Source organism: Rhamphochromis sp. 'chilingali', assembly GCF_963969265.1.
Source record: "Rhamphochromis sp. 'chilingali' genome assembly, chromosome: 7".
Lineage (NCBI taxonomy): Eukaryota > Metazoa > Chordata > Actinopteri > Cichliformes > Cichlidae > Rhamphochromis > Rhamphochromis sp. 'chilingali'.
The window spans coordinates 1,036,998-1,060,346 of record NC_137934.1 but is presented as its reverse complement, the minus strand read 5'-3'; the positions used below and the strand labels follow the sequence as shown (position 1 = coordinate 1,060,346).

Below are 23,349 nucleotides of genomic sequence, written 5' to 3'. Positions count from 1 at the left end.
ATTCACTGTAATGTGGTGCGTAACTGTGTTTCTAGTGATTTTCCAACATTAGCCAACTCATTCTTTGTAGTGAATGACTTAAAGTCTGGCATGACTTTATTTTCTACATTTTAAATTGCAAAACAGAACGAACATTAAAAACCATCTGCAGCTCAACAGCTGTATGAAGGTTTGACGCCCCGGGCGACTCGAGGCAGGAGCAAAATCTTTATATAAATAACTGTTTTTTTTATTGGAAACTATTATAGATGGATGAAGTCTGATATTCGGCCCCTGGCCAGTGTTAAACCAAAGCCTTTGCATTTACATAGTAATGCATCATAAATGTTATGATGACACTGCAAAACTCTGTTTGCTTTGTTTCGTTTAATGTTGTATCACCAGCTTAATGTGTAAGTTAGTCTGTAGGCACTACAGTATATCTGTTATGCTTGTTGAATCAGCAGCCATCATAAAAACCATTCTAACCAGTATAGAGAGCTGTGTAAATCAGCTCGCATTGTAGAAGACTGCTTTTCCTCTTTGAGGTACTTTCAATTCAATTTTTATTGAATTTATATAGCGCCAAATCACAACAGCAGTCGCCTCAAGGCACTTTATATTGTACAGTAGATCCTACCATAATAGATACAGAGAAAAACCCAACAATCATATGACCCCCTATGAGCAAGCACTTTGGCGACAGTGGGAAGGAAAAACTCCCTTTTAACAGGAAGAACCTTCGGCAGCATAACTAAGGGAGGATTCAGGGTCACCTGGTCCAGCCCTAACTATATGCTTTAGCAAAAAGGAAAGTTTGAAGCCTGATCTTGAAAGTAGAGATAGTGTCTGTCTCCTGAATCCAAACTGGAAGCTGGTTCCACAGAAGAGGGGCCTGAAAACTGAAGGCTCTGCCTCCCATTCTACTTTTAAATACTCTAGGAACAACAAGTAGGCCTGCAGAGCGAGAGCGAAGTGCTCTAATAGGGTGATATGGTACTACAAGGTCATTAAGATAAGATGGGGCCTGATTATTTAAGAGCTTGTATGTGAGGAGCAGGATTTTGAATTCTGGATTTAACAGGAAGCCAAAACAGGAGAAATCTGCTCTCTCTTTCTAGTCCCTGTCAGGACTCTTGCTGCAGCATTTTGGATCAGCTGAAGGCTTTTCAGCGAGTTTTTAGGACTTCCTGATAATAATGAATTACAGTCGTCCAGCCTGGAAGTAATAAATGCATGAACTAGTTTTTCAGCGTCACTCTGAGACAGGATATTTCTAACTTTAGAGATGTTGCACAAATGGAAGAAAGCAGTCTTACATATTTGTTTAATATGTGCATTGAAGGACATGTCCTGGTCAAAAATGACTCCAAGGTTCCTCACAGTGTTACTGGAGGCCAAGGTAATGCCATCCAGAGTAAGAATCTGCTTAGATACCATATTTCTAAGCTTTTCAGGGCCGAGTACAATAACCTCAGTTTGATCTGAATTAAGAAGCAGAAAGTTAGCGGCCATCCAGGTCTTTATGTCTTTAAGACATTCCTGCAGTTTAACTCATTGGTGTGTGTTATCTGGCTTCATGGACAGATAGAGCTGGGTGTCATCGGCATAGCAGTGTAAATGTATGCTATGTCTTCTAATGATGCTGCCTAAAGGAAGCATGTATAATGTAAACAGAATTGGTCCTAGCACTGAACCCTGTGGAACTCCATAATTAACCTCAGTGTGTGAAGAGGACTCTCCATTTACATGCACAAACTGGAGTCTATTAGATAGATATGATACAAACCACTGCAGTGCAGTACCTGTAATACCTACAGCATGTTCTAATCGCTCTAATAGGATATTATGGTCGACAGTATCGAACGCTGCACTGAGGTCTAGCAGGACAAGCACAGAGATGAGTCCACTGTCAGAGGCCATAAGAAGATCATTTGTAACCTTCACTAAAGCTGTTTCTGTGCTGTGATGAGCTCTGAAACCTGACTGAAACTCTTCAAATAAACCTCTGCAGATGATCTGTTAGCTGTTTGACAACTACTCTTTCAAGGATGTTTGATATGAAAGGAAGGTTGGAGATTGGCCTATAATTAGCTAAGACTGCTGGGTCTAGAGATGCTTTTTGAGTAAAGGTTTAACTACAGCCAGCTTGAAGGCCTGTGGTACATAGCTGATTATTAGAGATAGGTTGATCATATTTAAGATTGAAGCATTAATTAATGGCAGGACTTCTTTGAGCAGTTTTGTAGGAATGGGGTCTAAAAGACACGTTGATGGTTTGGAGGAAGTAATTATTGAAGTTAACTCAGAAAGATCAATTGGAGAAAAAGAGTCTAACTTAACATCAATGGTACTAAGAGTAGCTGTAGATAATATTACATCTGTGGGATGATTACTGGTAATTTTTCCTCTAATGATAAAAATGTTATTAGTGAAGAAGTTCATGAAGTCATTACTAGTTAACGTTAAAGGGATGGTTGGCTCAACAGAGCTCTGACTGTTTGTCAGCCTGGCTACAGAGCTGAAGAGAAACCTGGGGTTGTTCTTATTTTCTTCAATCAGTGATGAATAGTAAGATGTTCTGGCTTTGTGGAGGGCTTTCTTATAAAGCAGCAAACTATTTCTCCAGGCTAAATGATGATCCTCTAAATTTGTGACACGCCATTTCCTCTCCAGCTTACGAGTCGTCTGCTTTAGGCTACGTGTTTGAGAATTATACCACGGAGTCAGGTACTTCTGATTAGAGACCTTAGTTTTCACAGGAGCTACAGTATCCAGAGTCGTACGTAGTGAGGACTTAACTTAAAATCTTAACTACTGTCACGAAAGGAAAAACTCAAAGTTTTATTCTTTATTTTTCTCTCTGTTTGTGTCTGTGATGCACACAAATGCACATCAAGGCCGACCAGGCTCAGCGCTGGTTTATCTTCAGCTTACAGTGAGTTGTTGGAGAACACTCTGCTTCCAGTCCTCCCTCGGCTGTGTTTGCAGTGTGTGTGTGTGAGTGAGAGGGGGGGAAGTGACATAGCACGTTGTCTGTGTGTGTATGCTTGTTTGTGAGTGAGAAGCACATTGCAAAATAAGCAGCCGTGCTCGGTGTGTGTGTGCACTGCAGTGCTGTGGATTAGACTGTGCAGACGAAGCGACTGGAGCCCGGGGAGGGCTGTTGCAGGAGAAAAGAGGGAAGACTAATACACAAACACAGTGACATGTTGGTTTGTTTCGTACCTGTGAACTGATACTGTCAGTTCTGACTTGAGCACAGTACGTTGCCTCCTTTTCCACTGCATCCACTTCTTTTCCATTTCCAAAGGGTGAAAAGATGAAAATGTCCTGAACTCCTGCATGCTGACCCAGTAAAATCCCCCTTTCCACTGTACCGTACCACAGATGTGGTATAGGTTTTTCTGGGGGTATAAACACTTGACTTGGCATGTGTGTAAAGAGCATTTATTTCATTTATGTTGCAGGACTCGGCACAGGAAAGTGTCATCACCCGTGACATCCACCGCACTTTTCCTGCACACGACTACTTCAAAGACTCTGATGGAGACGGACAGGACTCGCTGTACAAGATCTGCAAGGTAAGCCTGACACGTGACAGTAATAAGATCCAGATATCATTATCATTATTATAAAATAAGCTCTTGGTTACAGTAGTGTGGTACTTTGCCTTCTTTATGGCAGAATTGTTTTAAGCGCTAAGCTAAGAGTTAATTCTTGTATGTGTGGTAAAACTAACCTGTTCCTGGAAGGCCGGCCATCATTTTTAATAATCTTTTTGGTCTGGCATGGCTTAGTAGGAATTAGCTTGGCATTTCAATCTGGCTCCACAGTAAATGATTGACAGTGCACACTGAGGCATCGACACCAACCCTTCCTACACGTGACCTACTGGACATACGCACCACTCTGTGGACGGTTATTGATCTTTTCTTCCAATTTCAAAAGTGGAAAAACACAGTGGCTGTTATGTAGGTGGGAGATTTCTTCATATTGCCAACCAAAAAAGATTTTTGAGTATGAAAGTCGAGGCGATAAGTAAGCCGTATAATTGCAAAATACTTGAGACTTGTTAAGACAACGAGACAAAACGTTGCAGCCTTTGTTCGACATAATCGGGGATAAACCGCAGAGTTGAAAGGATGTTGGGGCATGCCCTACATGCATGTGTTTTTCATACAACAATATAATGTAAGTTCCAAAAGTAATACAGTAAAATCTTACCTCCATCCATGCATACACGTAAAATATTTAACAGGGAATAGCCACAAATGGACACCCCTGTAATACGGCTTTGCCTTCTCTCAGTTAAAATGATAGAGTCCCCAGTGGACTTGGGTCCTGAGGTAATTCTCTGTGAAATAACACGGTGCAGACAAAAGCCAAGGTCGTATAAATCCAATGTTAATCTCTGACTGTCCTCCTCTTAGCCTGATTGCAGCTGTGTGCTCATCCAAGATGTTTATGCATAGATGTATTTACCCAACTTTACTCGGGTCCATAGTTTGTTGTACAAAGACGCAGTTTTTGTAGTTTTGCCTCTGTACACCACCACGGGCTTTAGACCTGTTCCCATGATGCATCATCACAAATGAAGCAGATATAATGTCTGAAGTTGATTCAAAGTGTTGAATTAGGTTCTTATAGCTTCTCAGTGGACTTTAAAATGAGACTCAAAGATTGATTTTCATGGTTATCAAGAACAGTTTGGAGGAGGTGGGGCCATCAAGTCTGTAATCAGGAGGAGTGTTCGTTCAGCTAAAGCAGGGGTGTCCAACTCCAGGCCTCGAGGGCCGGGGTCCTGCAGGTTTTAGATCTCACCCTGGGTCAACACACCTGAATCACATGATGAGTTCATCACCAGGCCTCTGGAGACCTTCAGGACATTTAAGGCTACGTCCACACGTACCCGGGTATTTTTGAAAACGCAGATTTTTCTATGCGTTTGCACCTTTCGTCCACACGTAAACGGCGTTTTCAGTCACTGAAAACGGAGATTTTTAAACTCCTGCCAGGGTGTAAATTTTTGAAAACTCAGTTTTTGCGTTTACGTGTGGACGAGAAAAACGGAGAAAACGCAGCATCAAAGGCGTGCGCATTTTTTGACGTCACACTGTGCGCCACGTTATTGTTTCGGTGTAATTAATTTCTACAATGGCGGACTTACACAAAATACCATTACTGTTAATTTTACTGTCTGCAGTGTTTAAATGCTTACATATACACACAGGACTCTGCTTCTATGCGCCATCTTTGTTTACACTTTCCCACCCAGGCTGACTTCTGATTGGCCAACATTTCTACACGGATAGGAATATAGCGCCACCTGCTGCTTTGGCGTGTTGCTAGCAGCGTTTTCCTTCGTTTTTGGCTTTTACGTGTGGACGGGATTTTTATTTTTTTTTTTAAAAACGAAAACGGAAAATCTCAGTTTTCAAAAATACCCATGTACGTGTGGACGTAGCCTAAATCAGCTGTGTTGGATCAAGGACACATCTAAAACCTGCAGAACACCGGGACTCGAGGCCTGGGGTTGGACACCGCTCATCTAAACACAGAGGGTAAAGAAGTTTGTGCAAACTGTCAGTTAGAAGTTAGACTTGACTCTAAACCTCTTAAAACAGCCTGCCCGACTGAAAATTGTCTGTAATTTCCAAATGATTAATGGAAAATTTAGATTTAACAACCTGGTGTGGCGTGTCCAAAAAATCGGGCTCTAAGTATATATAACCAACAGATGTATGACAAACACAGAAACAATGACTGATGACGCTAATGTAAGATGTAACCGAATGATATGGAAGAAAATTTTAAGGACAAGTCTCAGAAATGCTCATCATGCAAAATATCTGACGTTCTTCATGAAACAGTGTTACACAGTTACACTTCTCCTGAAGGGCTGTGCTGCAATATAAAGTGGAATCTGAGGTATTTCAGTATTCTGTGTGTTAACATAAAGATTTTGTCGATCTGATTCTTGGTTTTGGGTAAATATGAAATGAGTTTGGTTATTTCTGACCACAGAGGAAAATAAGACGGCTTATCTAAAGCGTATACGCTAAATAACGATGTGGATAAGGCCTCGTGCTGCACCCACACTGGTATGTTTTGCCTTTAAAATCAAAACTAGGTTTAGAGGGAGGAAGAAGAACTCCATGTGTTTTCCTGGCACTGCAGAAGTAGAGTATGGTTGGTCAGCGCTTTGGGAGAACCTGTCAGGAAGGTTTAACATCCAGTCTGGACCCAACTAGGTCAGTGGCGAGCTAGCCTTCATTTGTATGCAAATCCATGTAGATTTGCTGCTGATAAGGTTGGTTGGATCTTCGGGCATGAGCGGGTTACAGGCACAGAGGATCCAGCACAAAGTTTCTCTTCCTCTTTCTATCCTACTCAGTAATAAGCCTAACCTTTATTCTCCAGGGAAGGACGTCGTCTCTCCCTAGTTATCGTCAGTTTCAGTCAGTTTGACTGAAGCTATGATATAAAACGCCCAACATTTACTGTTGCGCTGAGCGTGCCCTCTGGAGAAGATTGAGGTTAACGAGCTAGTGCTGGGATTCAAAGCTTTCAGATGCTGGATACAGGAGTAAGGGAATATTTTCTGTTTCCATGGAAATGGGACTTTAACCAAGAGAGGGGAAAGTTAACATGGTATCATGTAAGCATGGCTCATCAGCCAGATTAATGCGGTGTGTTTGTGTGCACATGTTTTTCAGGATATTAGTTTTTGTTCGGGTGATGGATACTCTGATCAGAGTTTGCTCCTCTTCTAAAGTTGCTTCTTTCCTGAAATGAAAACAACAATTTAAACTCATTGGAGCTTCAGACTGTTTGCCAGCAGTGAGGCAACCACACACACATTATGACTTTTATACTATGATTATCAACACATTTCCACCATTGTATACTTCACACGTTAGAACAGAAAAATCTGCTCGTTCGATATTAGGATTCGAGCATACTTCGTAGACGGCAATAATCCCTCTGATCCTATTATCTGCTCAGGCTAACATTTAGATTTCACCCACCAGGACCTCCCCCATCCATCTGTCAGCGTGCACTTCTCCCAGCCGAGTAGGGGACGTGTGAATGCCACACTCCATCAAGCATGTCAGCTTGTAGATTACGCTCCAGACAGCTCCACAAGACTTCCCCATTACCTCCACATCAAACCCCAAATTAGCTGAACCGATCAGCTGTGGAGCTCTGGACGTCCACGCTCATTTTTCAGGTGTGGAAACGGGGCGACAGTCTTTGAACCCAATGTTTGACTGCTCCTGTAGTCAGTGTCCAGCCAGCGAATGAGCATCCTGCCAAAATATCGGTGGAAGATATTGAACCGTTACCGTCCTTTTGAGTGATTATAAGAAAACAGGTTTAAAGAGTGTTTCATGGACTTGTAGTTCCCCTCGCGCTTCACCAGCCGAGCAGCTGCTTAATAAAGGGGAGCTTACGCAGTTCTGGGGCTGCTGGCCTCTCAAACATTGAGCTTTCATGTCACTTAAGCACACTTGCTTATAAGCAAAGAGTGCAAGGTGATTGATATTAAAATAGACGCGGTGCCCCTCTTACTGCAGGTGTTGGGATCACACCTGTGTTAGTGCCGGTCTTCCCGTACACGTGTAAGCAAACCAGAATGTAAGCTGTCCAATCGCTCTTTTCGCTCGAGTGTAATTGTTTTAAGTCACTTCTTGTTTACACGGTGAAAAGCCTGTCTATTGGCTCATTAGCATGATTGGTGGGGTGTGTCAGCTACCAACAGAGACATTGCCTCTCCCGAATGGTCATCTGAAGGTTATTCTCCTGGATCAGTCACTTTAGTGACTAACTAGCCAGCTCTCATATCTACTGTAAGACATGTTTTGCATTTTGTGGAAGAAACACTGAAGAATTTCTTCAGATTTGGCACAAACACTCACAAAGGTCAAAGGTGCACGCTGACCTCACATAAGATGTTATTAAGCCACCGTGCAAGATTTACAGTAATGGTGACAGAATTTTACATAAATGTAAAATGATAAAGTCATTTATAATTAGGGGAAAGACATCCATACAACAGTGACTGCAGCCGGTGGGTCGTCTCTCTTTCTGTGGGTTTTGTTTCTCAGCCTGTGAAATGAGTTTGAGCACTCTTTTGGACAACACCAGCTGGTTCAGGCTTAATACAATATGACCTTAAATGTGCAGAGCCAGTTTGAAATGACAGTTTTATGCAATCCAGACTATTATATACTCCGCCCTTGTTTGAGAACAGGCAGGATTCTCATTCGCTCTTAAGTTATTGGTAAATGAAAGAGATTCTAGTATTTTAAAGCTGCTCATGCATTTTGGATGTATAGAGTTAAGTTTGGGGGGTTTAGCTCAGCAAAACTGTAATGCCGTGTATACATGCTGGTGTTCTGAGACTAACTGGAGATGAGCAAGGCACCAAGCTTTGAAGATGAAGTGGTGTATGATTATTTGTTAAGTGTTTTCACTAAAACCAAATGTTACCAGTCCATGTAGTCACAAGAAACACACTTTTCAGGACAACTCGGTTATACTTCAGCGTCGTCCTGTAGCTCTGCTTATGTGTATTTTAACCTACACTTGTGAGTTAGGTACAACTTCCCCCCTTTTGTCTTTTATTATTTGTGGCATAGATTCAAAAAGGTGCTGGAAACATGATATGATAGCCTCGCGTAGTTGCTGCAGATTTCTCAGCTGGAAAATCCATCAGATTGGTTCATTGTGGTCATGTGGGAATGGACGCGGGCAGCAACGATTCTCTGTGGTGTTTAAATGATGTTCAGTTAGTACCAAGAAAATACACCCCACACCATCACCAGCCTGAACCGCTGATACAAATCAGGATCCAGTCTTTCATGTTTTTACTCTAAATTGTGACGCTACCATCTGAATGCTGCGGCAGAGACTCTTCAGACCAGCCAGCCTTTTTCCAGTTTTCTGTTGTCCAGTTTGTGGGTTCCTTTGCTGTGAGCTTGCAAAGTTTGGTAATAGATAGCAGTTGTCAGCAGATCTTATTAGGTTTCCTGATTTACCTGGATAATAAAAGGGAACACGGATTTTTGTTTTTAAGCCTGAATATAAATAAAGTCTTAACCATCCAGCAATGTCACAGAAACCCTCATAGCGGCGTCCAGTCGATTGCAAAGATGATATACTCTTATCAGTTCCAGTGTGCCTGGTTAACACCTGGGTGGGTCCAAAATAAGTCAGCTTTTATTTAAAACAAACAGCTAGTTGTACTGTTAATGCCTTCTCACCGTGGCTGATCGTCTCGTTACACAGCACTTTGGCCCCAAACCTCATACTCGCATCAAAGCTTAATGGCACTGTGCTACTGTTAAATGTGGCCTCAACGATGCAGATTTTTCGGCTCTAAGGGTTTTGCTCTGCCAGCTAATGAGTTTTCACAGGTAAATATTAGATTTTTCCTTTTAGATGCAAGAAAACATGGTAGATGTTAAAGCTCCAGAAAGAGCTGCACAAAGTCAGAACAGTGAAGTTGCATCCGACTCTGAAAACACTGAATCTGAATGCTGGAAGGTGATGTAGCACCAGACTGACGCTGGTGGCTCAGAACAATGTAAGCTGCTCCATAACACACTGGGCTTGTTCAGCTGTGGCTGATGAAGTTGTTTTATGGTTAATGCGAGCAGCAGGCTGCAGCACAGTACAAGAAATGATCTTAATAAAGGTTTTAACACTACGCTGTTGCATTTTGCATTTTAAGCAAACTGACTCAGATACTCGTGCTGCTGATGGGAGGAACCTAATGGAACTGGTTTCTGTCTTTTGTCATTTGCTGTTTTCCTGCAGGCCTACTCGGTCTACGATGAGGAAATTGGTTACTGCCAGGGTCAGTCGTTCCTCGCTGCTGTTCTCCTCTTACATGTAAGTAAACTTCTCATCCATCTATCAGCTGTTCACTGTACATCAGATGATCCAACGCACCAGTTAGCACTGTTTGCTAAACACATGCTTGTGCTCATGCATATTCATTTATGACTTTTACACAGACTCGTTGTGCATTTGCAAAAGAATTTGCCTGCAGTGTTTCTCCCTGGCTTTCAGAATAAAAGCTTTCTGTCGCTGCTTAAATGTAACCTTGATTCTCCTACATCTGCAGATGGCACTCAAACAAATGATCAAGGTTAACACGAGCAGCGTGCTCCTGCACCGAGACTTTACTGTCTCTACAAACAGTTTCCTGGCTTGTACAAAGTATAATAAAGCAGCAGGGTAATATAACACACTGAATGAGATGATGTGGATGAAGAGAAGGAGTGAGAGAATCGATTCCTTTCACACACACGTTCAAGGTCACAAATCCATGTTTATAGTACCTGCATGCTGTGTGTAAAGTGACTTTGTACAAATATTACCTCAAATTTGATGTGAGCAAGTTTTTACAGGACACATGAAGGACAGACAGTGGAGTTGACACATGGGGTAAGAGAGCTGTGGAAGTTTGGTCAAAGTCCAAATGGCGAGGGCAGCAGAGGTTAAAGAGGAGTGAGATGTCGTGGGAGAGAGGAGTAGGGATGAGGTCGGAGAGATGTGCACAAGAGCTGCACGTTTGTTGAAGGCATGTGAAGGTGAGGAGCTGGCTGCAGAAGGAGGACACAAGGAAAAAGTTATAGAGGAGGAGAAGGCTGTAAAGATAAAGGGGACAGCAGCAGTGTAAGAAAGAGGGGTTACACAGGAGGAGGAGGAGGAGGCGGCGTGTAATAGAGGGAGGAGGGAGAGGTTATAGAGGAGATGTCAGGAATATTAATAGAGGCTCAGGTTTACCTGCAGGAGCCCATTCAGTCCCAAACACATACTGTCACTCTGATTAAATATCACCTCACAGTCTGTGAGAGCGTGCACGTGAAGGAGAGAAGCCGTGCACACACCGAGAGACGAGCACAGCGTTAAGCGTTCTCTCCTGCTCCTCGTCTTCACACATGCACACACATGAAACTTGTTTTAGTCGCATCTTCCACAGCTGCACTGTTTCCCTCCACTGTTAGGTGACGGCCATGTTTGAGTCTTCTCGAGGGAGCTGCTCTGTCCTTTTGTGTCAGCAGGAACACATTTCGGATATTTAGCTGTTGTCATTTTTCCAAAGTGTTGCTGATTGAGGTTATCCACATGATTTCAGATGCCCGAGGAGCAGGCCTTTTGTGTTTTGGTAAAAATCATGTATGAATATGGCCTGAGAGCTCTCTACAAGAACAACTTTGAAGATCTTCACTGCAAGTTCTACCAGCTGGAGAGGCTGATGCAGGTTAGTCGAGCAACCTTTTACATTTTTAAATCAATCAATGGGACCCCGACAGGAAGGACGGTCTGCATCACACTGCTTTCTGTTTGTAGGTTTAGTTTTGTCTGTCATGTTGCTGTTGTGCACGACCTGCTCCCTCATTCTGGGCTACTTTTTATTTGGAGCTTAATAAGCTTCACTTTGGACCGTAGTCGGTGAAATGAGTAAATATGAATTGGGTTAAGCTTCAGATTAAAGCATATATCAGTCTTGACTGTGTTTGGGAGTATTTTAAAAGCTGTTTTTGGAAAGTGGATTCACTTTGGGAGTCGTAGTCAGCTTGGACGTGATTGTTTTTACACAGGACTCAGGCCTACCTTCATTTTTTACAAATCAAGGACAGTTTGCTGCTGATTACGAGCTCTGTTAGAGCTGCGAGTCACCTAGCATGCGGGAATAGCTCTTTCCACTTAGTTGCCTTTGTTGTCTTTGGTCATTTGCAACACATTTTTTGATCTCACTACTTAGTTGCAGAAATTTGAATGATTGTGGCTCAGAGGCCGTGCAGTTACAGCTCGACATTAAAATCGATCCCATCTGTCTGCTTCTTGACTTAAATGCCATGAAGTTCACTTGTGATACAGACCAGTCTCAAGGACCATTCATTTACACTAGATTTCATTTTCCAGCATTGGTACTTTCCTCATAATGGAGCTGTTTAATAATTACTGATTAAATGCATGAACCAGTGCACTAAACAGAAAAAGACTTTAACTCGGTAAGTTTGAGTCTACTCGTGCTTTAGAGGACGTAGCCAGTTATTGTGTCATATTTGGACTGTAACATGTTGCCTTGTTGACGCCTGTCTTTCATTAAAACAAAAAAATCTATATTTCAGAGTTGAGTATAGATTTGCAGCCTGTGTAGGCTTTTTCTCCTTTGAGGATAATGAGTGCTGATGTCCCATCCCACTCAGGTATTACAACCTAAATCCACCGAGTTGATCTTGGCGCCTAAATCCGTCCTGCCTCTGCTAGCAGTCGCCCGTCAGCATGAAGACAGTTGGTTTAGTGCAATCACATTAGCTCAGTGCAATGATACCATCTGATAATATAGAGTACCGTATTCTCCGCACTATAAGGTGCACTTAAAATCCTTTAATTTTCTCAAAAATCGACAGTGCGCCTTATAATAATAATAATAATAAGATAATAAGAATTATCCAGATTATTTTAAAAAAAGATATTGTGCTTGATAAAACTAAAGACATTGCAAATGAATTTAATGATTTCTTTGTAAATGTTGGCTTTAATTTAGCAAAAGAAATTCCAGAGTCAAGAAATAATAATGACCTAAATAAACATATTACTCAGAATGTGTCCTCCATGTTTATTGGTGCTGCAACTCATAGAGAAATAATTAACATTGTGAAGACATTTAAAAATAAAAAGTCCACTGACTGTTTTGGTATTGACATAATATTAGTTAAAAGTATTATAGAATGTATAGTGCAACCTTTCGCATACATTTGTAATCTGTCCTTCCGAACTGGTGTGTTTCCCTCACAAGTGAAAATAGCAAAAGTTATTCCAATCCATAAAAACAGAGAGATGTCAGTTTACCAATTATAGGCCAATATCACTACTCCCACAGTTCTCAAAAATTTTAGAAAAGTTATTTGTTAATAGACTTGATAAGTATATTGAGAAGCATAATCTCCTAAGTGATAACCAATATGGCTTTAGAGTGAAAAGGTCCACTTCGATGGCAGTGATGGAACTTGTTGAAGGGATATCTAATGCTATAGATAATAAGGAATATACTGAATCTGGGTCCTAAACTCTGTCAACTTCAGGTCCCAAAGTCAAACAAATGCTGTGGCATCACTGTGAGTTAAAAACTGTTTAAATCCTTTCATCTTTAATAAAATGATCAGTGTTGCTGCTTTACCAGGTGTAAAAATTAAGTTTAACATCCAGGCATCCATGAAAACAGAATTTATGACATTTAACAGAGTTAGAAGTTAGCAGGAAGTTAGCTCGCTAGTTTCGCTAGTTACCTAAACATGATATAGCATGTTCTGACTGAGAGATTTCTGAAAAATTCAAACGTACAGCTCTGCTATCACTTCCAACATAAATGAAGACAGAAAACTAAACAGCAGTGACATTTGTAGGGTTACTGAAGTTGGGCTAGCTGGTATATAATGATGTGCTACGTGACCGCTAGCAACACAGCTATGTTAGCATAACATTAGCATAGTGAAGCTGGAGGATGAACGCTAACTTTTTTCCACTTGATAAAAGTTAACGTGAAGGTTCCTGATGGTTAGAGACAAATGCAATCGCATGGCAGGATGCTGTAAACGGACCAAACTTCAGTCAGAAGAACAACTGAGATAATCCATCCACAGTACGAGGTTAGTCATTAATATAGTGCAACAACATGGGAATAGAGCAGCTGCAGAGAATTCAACATTAATGAATCAATGTTACTGAAGTGGAGGAAGCAAGAAGAATGAGCTGAGTAAAGTTTGACTTATCTGACTGTTTTGTTTTGATTAATGCGCCTTATGGTCCGAAAAATACATTATGATGTCAGATATAAGTGTTGTCCAATGAACTCTGTGGTTCACTGTATGTGCTCGAACACTCAAAGCTAAAAGTAACTGGAACAAAGGTTGTAAAAACACTAAGAACACAAATAAAATACATTTATTTTAGTGTCTTTAGATTTTTAACTGTATGATTGTATTTTTTCTGTACAACATTAAAAACATGTCTAATGTCAAACCAATCTCCTGGTCTGTTTGGCAGCTGTGATATAATACTGTATTATGTTATGTGTCTTTTTAAAATGTATTTATTTATTTAGTTTTTTCTTAGTTGTGGGTCTCTTGGGAGAGATTATCATCTCAGTGAGACAGCATGATTTAATAAAACAGGAGCAAAAATGAAATAATGTAAAATTGAAATGACAAGCAGAGCCACATCTTTATCTGTTTGTAAGTGCTGTTTTATCTCACAAGTTCCCCTTTTTGCTTCTCCTACAGGAACAACTTCCAGATCTGTGGTCCCACTTCCAAAACCTGAACCTGGAGGCACACATGTACGCCTCCCAGTGGTTCCTAACGCTCTTCACCGCCAAATTCCCCCTGTGCATGGTTTTTCACATCACCGACCTGCTGCTCTGCGAGGTAACGTCAGTGCACTTGTTATACTGATTACATGGGGAGAGGGCTTTAGTCTACATTGTCCAGAGTCCAGTAAGGCGATGCTCAACTGTCTGGAAACAGGAAATCAGTTGAAAGTGGATAGAAAGGCGGTTACGAGGGGTCAGGAGAAGGGTATTAGAGGAGAGGGTTGGATGTCCACAAAGACTGCTGAAAACAGCTCTTCTAAAAATGCCTGGCTTCATTGCTGTGATGTGGAAAATGCTCAGAAGTAATGTATGCTGCAAGTTCTGCTAGCTCCACAGAAATATATTCCTCCAAGCAGTTTTTATTACCCCTCAGCCCTCAGCCGGCAGGTGTGTTGTCAGATAATACCCGTCGATCATTAATCGTTAATAAGCAGAGTGACGGGGCTCTGGGACCCTTAGCTCCCTATTGTAAGGCAAATGTTAAAAACCTCAATGTGCACCTTGATGTTCCTTTAAACTGTGTGAACCAAGGTAAAGCCACACCTTCCAGCTGATGTCTTTGGACGTGTTATTCATGTGTTCATTACTTGCCGACTGGACTACTGCAGTTCTCTGTATCTGGTTTGGACCAAGCCTCTCTTTACCGTCTCCAGTTGGTCCAAAATGCAGCTGCTCGACTGCGACTGGCACTAAAGTGAAGGAGCCTGTAACCCCGGTGTTGGCCTCTCCACACTGACTTCCTGTTCTTTACACGATCCAATTTAAAATCGTAATTTTTGTTTAAAATCACTGAACGGCCGAGCCCCTTCTCACCGGTCTGAGCTCCTGTTTGTTTGTCCAAACTAACCTTAACTATTCCACGGCCTGCTCTGTGGCAGGTCCCAGACTCTGGAATAGTCTTCCTCCTGATATTAGATCTGCACAAAAAAAAGCTTTGGCACATGGACAAAGATCCCTGAGATATCTAGTGAAGCCAAATAATTGGCTTTTGTGGTCACTTCAAATGTATAAAGAAATTACAGAAATACAGTTCATCATGATATGTGTAGAGATGATTTTGTACAAACGGGGTAAGAAGACATTTTCATACAATACTAAGAGGATATGACATATGGGGGAAAAAAGTGCAACATCTTAATGAGATAAAAAAATAAATCACCTTTCTGTCTCGCAGATCTGCTTTTAACTCGCGCTGACCTAAACAGTTTGGTTTTAGTTGTTATTTTATTCATTTTTCTATATTTTGCTGCTTCATTGTTGTTTGTTTATTGTAGTGGTATTTTACATTGTAAGCACTTTGTGCAGCATGGCCTGTTGGTAGTGTGCTGTATAAATAAACTGGACCTTGACCCTTTAAAAAAACCAAACAAAAACAGCAAGTGCTGTGCTATGAAGGAGAGTCACACGATGTTGCCAAGCTGCTGGTGCTTTTACCACCGTGCAAATCCAAATCAGTTTCCACGAGCCCTTCTGGAATGTGAAAGGAGACTAGAGTAGTGAGGGAGGAGTCGGCGAGCCCAAACTACACTTCCCGGTTATCAGTGGCCACAAGTAAAGGGCACACAGCATCGATGCTTCTGCTCAGGCCTTTTAGGGTCGATGCTATCAATGATCTAATATCATCAGGGCCACCTGACCTAATACCGATCGATGAGCAAGTCACTTATCTTACAAAATCTGCGTGACAGAAGAAGCGTTATTCCCAGAAATAACGGGCGTCACTGAGGAGCTTTATATGATACGTTTCAGATATGTATATATCGAAAAATATATATTTCAGAGTTAAGTTGACGAATAAACCCCACACACTGCCAAACAGTCTTGGATGTGGTTCTATAGTACAATATAATCCCGTGTCGTCTCATGGCACATTACATGGTAAGTTAACGATGGCGATTTCACCCCTGAGAATGCACTTGGCATCGGCGGGGAGGAGAAGCTCCCTTTTTGCAGAAGGAACCCCTGACACAACCAGGCTAAGGTTGGGCAGCCATCTGCCTCGACTGGTTGAGTGAGAGGAAAGCTGAGAGAGAGAGAAGCGGAGCACTGAGCATCAACAAACAGTGAACAGACTTGTGGGCCAGTATCCATAGATCAGACACATTCAGCTCTGGAGACTCCTGCAGAAGAGCTGCAGAGAAACTAGGAAACTGAGACGAAGAGAGGGGATAATGTGCTGTTCCGTTCAGTGTTTCAGTCATTTACACAAAATATCTGCTGAGTTCCTGCCCCAAGTGGAGGAGTTCAAGTATCTCGGGGTCTTGTTCGCGAGTGATGGGAGAAGGGGGCCGGAGATCGACAGACGGATTGGGGCTGCAGCTGCAGTAATGCGGACGCTGCACCGGTCCGTCGTGGTGAAGAGGGAGCTGAGTGTAAAAGCGAAGCTCTCAATTTACCGGTCGATCTACGTCCCTACCCTCACCTATGGCCACGAGCTGTGGGTAGTGACCGAAAGAACGAGATCGCGGATACAAGCGGCAGAAATGAGCTTCCTCCGAAGGGTGGCTGGCCTCTCCCTTAGAGATAGGGTGAGAAGTTCGGCCATCCGGGAGGGGCTCAGAGTAGAGCAGCTGCTGCTCCACATCGAAAGGAGCCAGCTGAGGTGGTTCGGGCATCTGACAAGGATGCCCCCTGGGCGCCTCCTGGGTGAGGTGTTCCAGGCATGTCCCACCGGGAGGAGGCCCCGGGGCAGACCCAGGACACGCTGGAGAGATTATATCTCTCGGCTGGCCTGGGAACGCCTTGGTGTTCCCCCCGACAAGCTGGAGGAGGTGGCTGGGGAGAGGGAGGTCTGGGCCTCTTTGCTTAGGCTGCTGCCCCCGCGACCCGGCCCCGGACAAAGCGGATGAAGATGGATGGATGGATCTGAATACCAGAAAGACAAATATTGGGCAAAGTACTACACGGTGGCCCCCCAGGGGATCTTGTGGGCGGTGTAGCAGGACTACGGGGTACGTGGCCAACAACGGTGGGTCATTGTTATGAACTGTCGGTCCTTTAACAGAGCGGTGTTCCCGTCCTTGGCAAAAAGTCAAATCGGTTTTCAGCGGGTCGTGGACTCTGGAGTTTCGTCTCATCTCCACTCCTGTTTGTGATGATGTTCTTTAAGCTTCATCAGAACATGGCCCTGCACGTACACTGAGGTGGTTTGCAGCTGAGGGTGAACCAACGATACAGGTTAGGACCCCAACCCCCGGGCCATGGACCGGTACCGGTCCATTTTTTAAAAAATCGTTTTTATCGTTAACTCTGTTTCCCTGGGTCTTTTCCAGGATGTAGTTGTGCGTCTTATTTTGAAAGAAATATTTACACGTTACCATAGTGACCAGAGAGCGTTAAGGGGCAGAGAGGAGGATGTTACTCTCAGCGTTGTTGGCGCTTTTCAGGAGGACGCTGCTAATAAAGTTGCACAATTACACAGTGAATTTGCATTTGTTATTACATTTACAAAATAGCACAGTTTTTGTCGTGGTCGTATCGTTTTATTTTGTTGTATTTATCCGCCACACCTTAAAGGCCGGTCCGTGAAGATATTGTCTGACATTAAACCGTCCGTGGCACAAAAAAGGTTGGGGAGCGCTGGATTAGGGGACTGATGTAGCTGCCATAGACTTGGTGGAACCAGAAATACAATGGGGGCCATGTAATGTTTCAGCCTACGCACAAGGCTGCATGGGGCCGATAACAAAGCCCTGAGGAACACCTGATCTAATGCATGCAGATCCTAATGAACTGCTCATGTCATTCAGTAAGTGTGCAGCGAGTATGACCTGCTGTGTCACATTCTGACTTTTAACACAAAGTAACCTTATCAGTTACCAACGCCATCGTCCTTGGTTACAATTTGACTTAATGACTCTATTTTAAAAATAAAAGTACATAAAGACGGTGGGATTTTAGTGTTTTCATTCCTAATGCTTTGACCGACTGTCTCACTGTAATTGCATCAAATGCAAAATCAACTTTCTTCCATCCTCCTCCCTCTCTGCCTTCCTTCCTTCTTCCCTTCCTTTTTTTCCAGTCTCCCCTTTCCTGCCTCCCAGTTAGCCTCAGGCAGAACAATTAAAAGTTTCCCAAGTCTTTCTCACCCATTGAGCCGCATGATGACAATCTGCCTGTTAAAGCAGCATTGTGATATTATGCTCCCCCCTCATCCTTTTCACCATCTCGCACTCCTCTCTTCTTTCCATTATCTTTTTCTTGTATTGTCATTTTGTTTGTTGCACTCACACTTTGTCATTTCCTGAAACTTTTCTGTGGTGTTTTTTTATATCTTTGTTTTCTTGCTCTCTTTTTCTTTCTGTTTGTATGTAAACCTGTAAGTACGTCGCTGTTTTAAAGCAGGACAAACTCTTTGTTCTTTTGTTTCACTCTGACAATCTTCTTCTTTGTGATTGTTCCTCGTCACTGTCAGACCCTCATTGTTAATCACTCTCTTTGTCTCAGCTGCTGTCTTTATTTGATGGTCTCCTTAGAAATGTATGCTGATCATTCCCCTCGCTCTATATCTATAATCTCTCTAGATATAGATAGATAGATCTTCTCTCCCCAGTTTAGTATCTCCCCGTCTATGGATGTTTCTCTCTTGTCCCTGCTTGAACACACAGTTCGAGATAATCTCTCCTCCCAAACACGCCATTGCTCATGCCTCAGCACTCTAGCGCCATCTTGAGGCCTGCACAGATAGGTGTGTGGAGGCAGAGCTCCCCCTCTTTTCTCTTTCTTCAGATATTTTTAGAGCTGCTCAGATATTTTTAGCTCTGTGTTGCCATGTGAACTGGTTGTCACAGAGACCAAGGAGATGGGTGTTCCCATGCAGAGTTTGCATTCGCATTACATTTTCTTTCTTTTGGTCAAAATTACAAGCACTGTATGAAGAAATGGTCGAAATAATACAACAAAATATGCACATTATATATAAAAGAAAGGGGCGTTTGTTTTTAAGCAGCACTCTGCGCCTCTGGATTGGCTCTACCCTGTGAAGCTTGTATTTCGGTTTCTTTGTGCTGCAGCTGCAGAATCATTCGTAGAGTACTCATCAGACGATAAAAGGAAATTTGTGTTTCCTACAAATTTTATGCTGAACTGAAAGGTGCTCTGTGGCATCGCTAAATAAATACTGATAAGCTAATTGTAAAAGACCATGTTCAGCTCACACATCTGCTCGTCTGTGAAAATATTTATAAAGTTGTGTTGGCGCTCCTTGATTGATAGTAAAACGGCAGAAGCTTGTCACACAGTAGATATTTGTTTCTGTTTGATCCTGTAATTGCATGTCCAGCATTGCTATGATGAACAGTTAAACTGTACTTGTGCTTGTGAACAGAGCATCCATCACTGTGATCGTGTGTTTATAAAGGTGTGGGTATGAAAAATAGAAAATAAGAAGCTGAGGTTATCCTGACCTGAGCAAAAGCTGAGAAGTGGAGCCGACGGTTTCTTTTTGTTTACTGTGGCAGTGATTCTTGCAGAACTCGAGATTGAAGTATTGTTTCAGAAAAATGTGACTCTGTTCGCTGTTTGCAGATTTTCATTTTTACAGCTCCAAAGTGCAGCATCAAGTTTAAAATTGCTAAAGTGGCTTTTAACAACGACACATGCAAATGAATGTAGCTGTTTCTATTGTTTCTGTTTTCACAAATAGTTCTTCTCTTTCAGGGACTGAACATCATCTTCAACGTAGCCCTCGCCCTGCTCAAGGTTAGTCCTCACTTTCTTTGTACATCTGTGTTTAAATCAGTCTCTGCACATGTAGGAAGCCCAAAGTGCAAATCAAAGCACATGCAGGCCGGATTGCAACAAGAGGCATTTGTTTACATCTGTCCCCTCCTAGTGGTCAAATCACAAACTGCATCTGGAAGAGAGGAAGCTGGTTGCATTAGTTGCATACACTTCATGTGGTTTGTCCATAGAAAGCAAATGGTTAGTCTCGAGACAACAGTCTCGGTCGTTGTGTCCTTGGGTAAGACGCTTCACCTACCACCTACTGGTGTTGGTCAGAGGGGTCGATGGTGCGATATGGCAGCCTCGCTTCTGTCAGTCTGCCCCAGGGCAGCTGTGGCTACAGCTGTAGCTGCCTCCACCAGTGTGTGAATGTGAGAGTGAATGAATAGTGGCATTGTAAAACGCTTTGAGGGCCCCGAAAAGCGCTATATAAATGCAATCCATTATTATTATTATTATTATTATTATTATTATTATTATTATTATTATTATTATTATTATTATTATTGAGTTCTTACAGTAAAGGCTGCAGATTTGACAGAGGAGAAAAACCACACTGAGCTAAACAATTTGTGGTCATTTGAAATGTAGCAGAGTTTTAGATGAGCTGTTGATGCTTTTGTATTTTATCGGATGGGTTGGTTTGATTCATTCATTCATTGGTTTACCAGAGACGGGGTGAGATGCAGTTGGCTTGAGTGTCATGGAGCCCATGGGTGAAAAATGTAAGGATATTCCAGATTTAAAAAAACAAGAGAGAAGAAAAGCTGCAGGTTTTCTTCAACAGCACGATCGACAGTGTTTGTGTAATCACACTTACTGCCAGAAGGGGGAGACAAAAGTTACATATTTAATCATTTTCGTTCTCAATCACAGGAACCAGACGGCTGGGTCACAGACTGTCCACGTACAGACCAGGAAACTGTTTGTCTTTGATTTAAGGGATTAGTATTATTACCTAGTATGCTAGTTAATAACATGTTTGGTTGATTTTAAATTGGTTAAAATTTGGGGCTTCTTTTTTTATTTTTTGCTTTTTTAAATACCAAATGGTTTGCATGTTTTTGTTGTCCAAGCACAGGGGTGAAGAATTACTACTTGTTGTTATTTTCTCTGTTTGTGGTGGGATAGATCAGTGAGTTTTGGTGGGATGACTGTGTCATAGAGCACGCCTGTGTCTGGCTGTTCAGTGTGGGCAGTAATTTGATGGGACCTCCTCTGTTCTCAGTACTGTTCAGGTACAAGTTTTTCATTTTGTGACAACAAATCTCTGTTAGCTGGCTCGTAATTACACTGGCTGACAGTTTCCAGGTAAACAGATGAAGTCTGGCATAAACAGCCTCACCTTCTTTCCTCTTTTTTACACAGCCGGAGTGTGAAAGGGCTGAATTTTACACAAGCGTGTGATAAAATGATGGAACAACCAGGAAAGTTTTCTCTCTTTTCTTTATCTTTCCTGTGATCCCAGAAGAAACTTCATGGCTGCGTTTGAACTTCTTATGCCATGATCAATATTTTACTTTTACCGATTAGTTACCCGTGTTTATTATCGATCAGTCCACACAAACGAATAAGGTCTGCATTTAAAATACTAGAATAAATAAATTAACTTGCACTCATATAGTTGAATAACAATAATAACAATGATTATGATGACAGTAATAAGAAGCTTTCAGATACTAATGAGGCAATGGCTGTGCTTTTATTTTTTCTCTGGTTAAAATTAAGGATGGCTGGTTTCTGAAAAGCCCTCCTCCTCTGTGTGCTGGTCATCAGTTATTCTGTGTCAGAGAGAAAGATGCGGTGGATACGATGGTTGGAAATGGAGAACAAACGAGGATGTGAGGAGGGAGGAGTGTGGTAGGGGCTTCCACTGCCTCTTTCTAATTGGCCGGGCATGACGGCATTCTCCCCAGAGGCTCCCTCCTCCTCCCTCCATCCATCCTGCACTCTTCCTCGCTCTCATCACCCCTCCCTCCATCTGTGTTCGCCTCCCTCCCTCCCTCTCCGGCTTAGTCGCCACATCCACATCACAGCAGGGGCATAAGAGATAACGTTAGCGATCTGGACCTGAAGGAGAAAAGCTGTGTGTGTCTGTGATTTTATGTTTTGCTCTTTTTGCTCTTTATCCTTTCCTGCCGTGGATGCCTGCTCGGAGCCTTTACTTTCACTCACTTCCTCGTTCCCCATCTTCTTTACCTCCTGCTCCACTACCTCTACCTCCTCCTTTTCTCTGGTTGGATATGTATCTGTCCAACACGCTACCTCCGTCCACCAGCCAGACCTCTGCAACGGAGCCGCCCCTGCTACTGATAGCTATTAGCTCCTAGCATCACAAGTACAGAGAGGTTGAAGGTTGGAAACACTGTGGCGTGGCTTCATTGCGTTGCCTGGTCCCAGCTGCTGGCCAAGGCAGAGACTCCTGCAGATCCAACACCCACTCGTACCCTCGTTCAGTGAGTCGGTGCTGTTCAGAGCAACGAGAAAGGACTTTCTACCTAAAGGAGGCAGCTCCTGAGCTCAAAAATCTACTGACAAATACAGACCGGATGCACGGCTGCTCCTGCTGATAGAAATCTGCTGAGGGCAGAAGCAGGAGTCCAGGCTCGCGCTGTGAACTAGGCTGCTGCTTGCTGTGGTTTGGATTTGTGCAGAATTGAAAGTCTTACACCGGTGAAGAGCTGAAGGAGGCTGTCGTCACACACTTTCTGTTCTGTTCCATTTTTCCATCTTGGTTTTCATGCATCACTGGTTTGCGTGTGAGTCAGTGAGTTCAGCATCCGCTCAGCCGTACTCTAACTCAAACACGCAGCGCATCGTCTCCTGCGGGCGCAAACGCGCCACGTTCCAAACGGACCACATCTCGTCCTTTTCTGCTTTTTCGCTAGGACCGCCTGTCCAGGCGTGGAGGGCACACAAAGAGATCAGTGCTGTTTATTTCACGGTCATTTCAGAGAAATCAGACCTCGGCGAAGCTCCATTTGCAAAGTGGGTACAAACGTATCGACTGCTTTGATGTGTCATCGCTCACGCGCTGAGCCTCGAGCATTAAGGCCACGCCGCCGTGCAGCCGGAGCCAGATTTTCTCCGTGTCTTTGAAGTCAGCGAAGGGAAAAATACAAAAAGGTGGCGTTCTTATCCAGTGCCGCCGTTTGCTGGAGAAGCACCCCACGTGTTGAGCAGCTTTGTTGCCAGGCAACAGTACGCTGGATTGGAATTGGTTAGAGGGAGTTTGCCAGGGGAAGAAGATG

The 23,349-nt window shown here is 42.8% G+C and overlaps 1 protein-coding gene across 2 annotated transcripts in view; it reads left to right on the top strand.

Annotated features, from left to right (window-relative positions):
* Positions 1 to 23,349, top strand: part of rabgap1l (RAB GTPase activating protein 1-like) — a 95,918-nt gene that overhangs the window by 52,599 nt on the left and 19,970 nt on the right. For both annotated transcript variants that reach the window (XM_080887327.1, XM_080887326.1), the window contains exons 14-18: positions 3,450 to 3,563; positions 9,805 to 9,879; positions 11,132 to 11,257; positions 14,286 to 14,429; positions 20,033 to 20,074. In XM_080887327.1, coding sequence (XP_080743453.1) covers positions 3,450 to 3,563; positions 9,805 to 9,879; positions 11,132 to 11,257; positions 14,286 to 14,429; positions 20,033 to 20,074 — 501 coding nt within the window. The remainder of the gene's footprint in view (positions 1 to 3,449; positions 3,564 to 9,804; positions 9,880 to 11,131; positions 11,258 to 14,285; positions 14,430 to 20,032; positions 20,075 to 23,349) is intronic.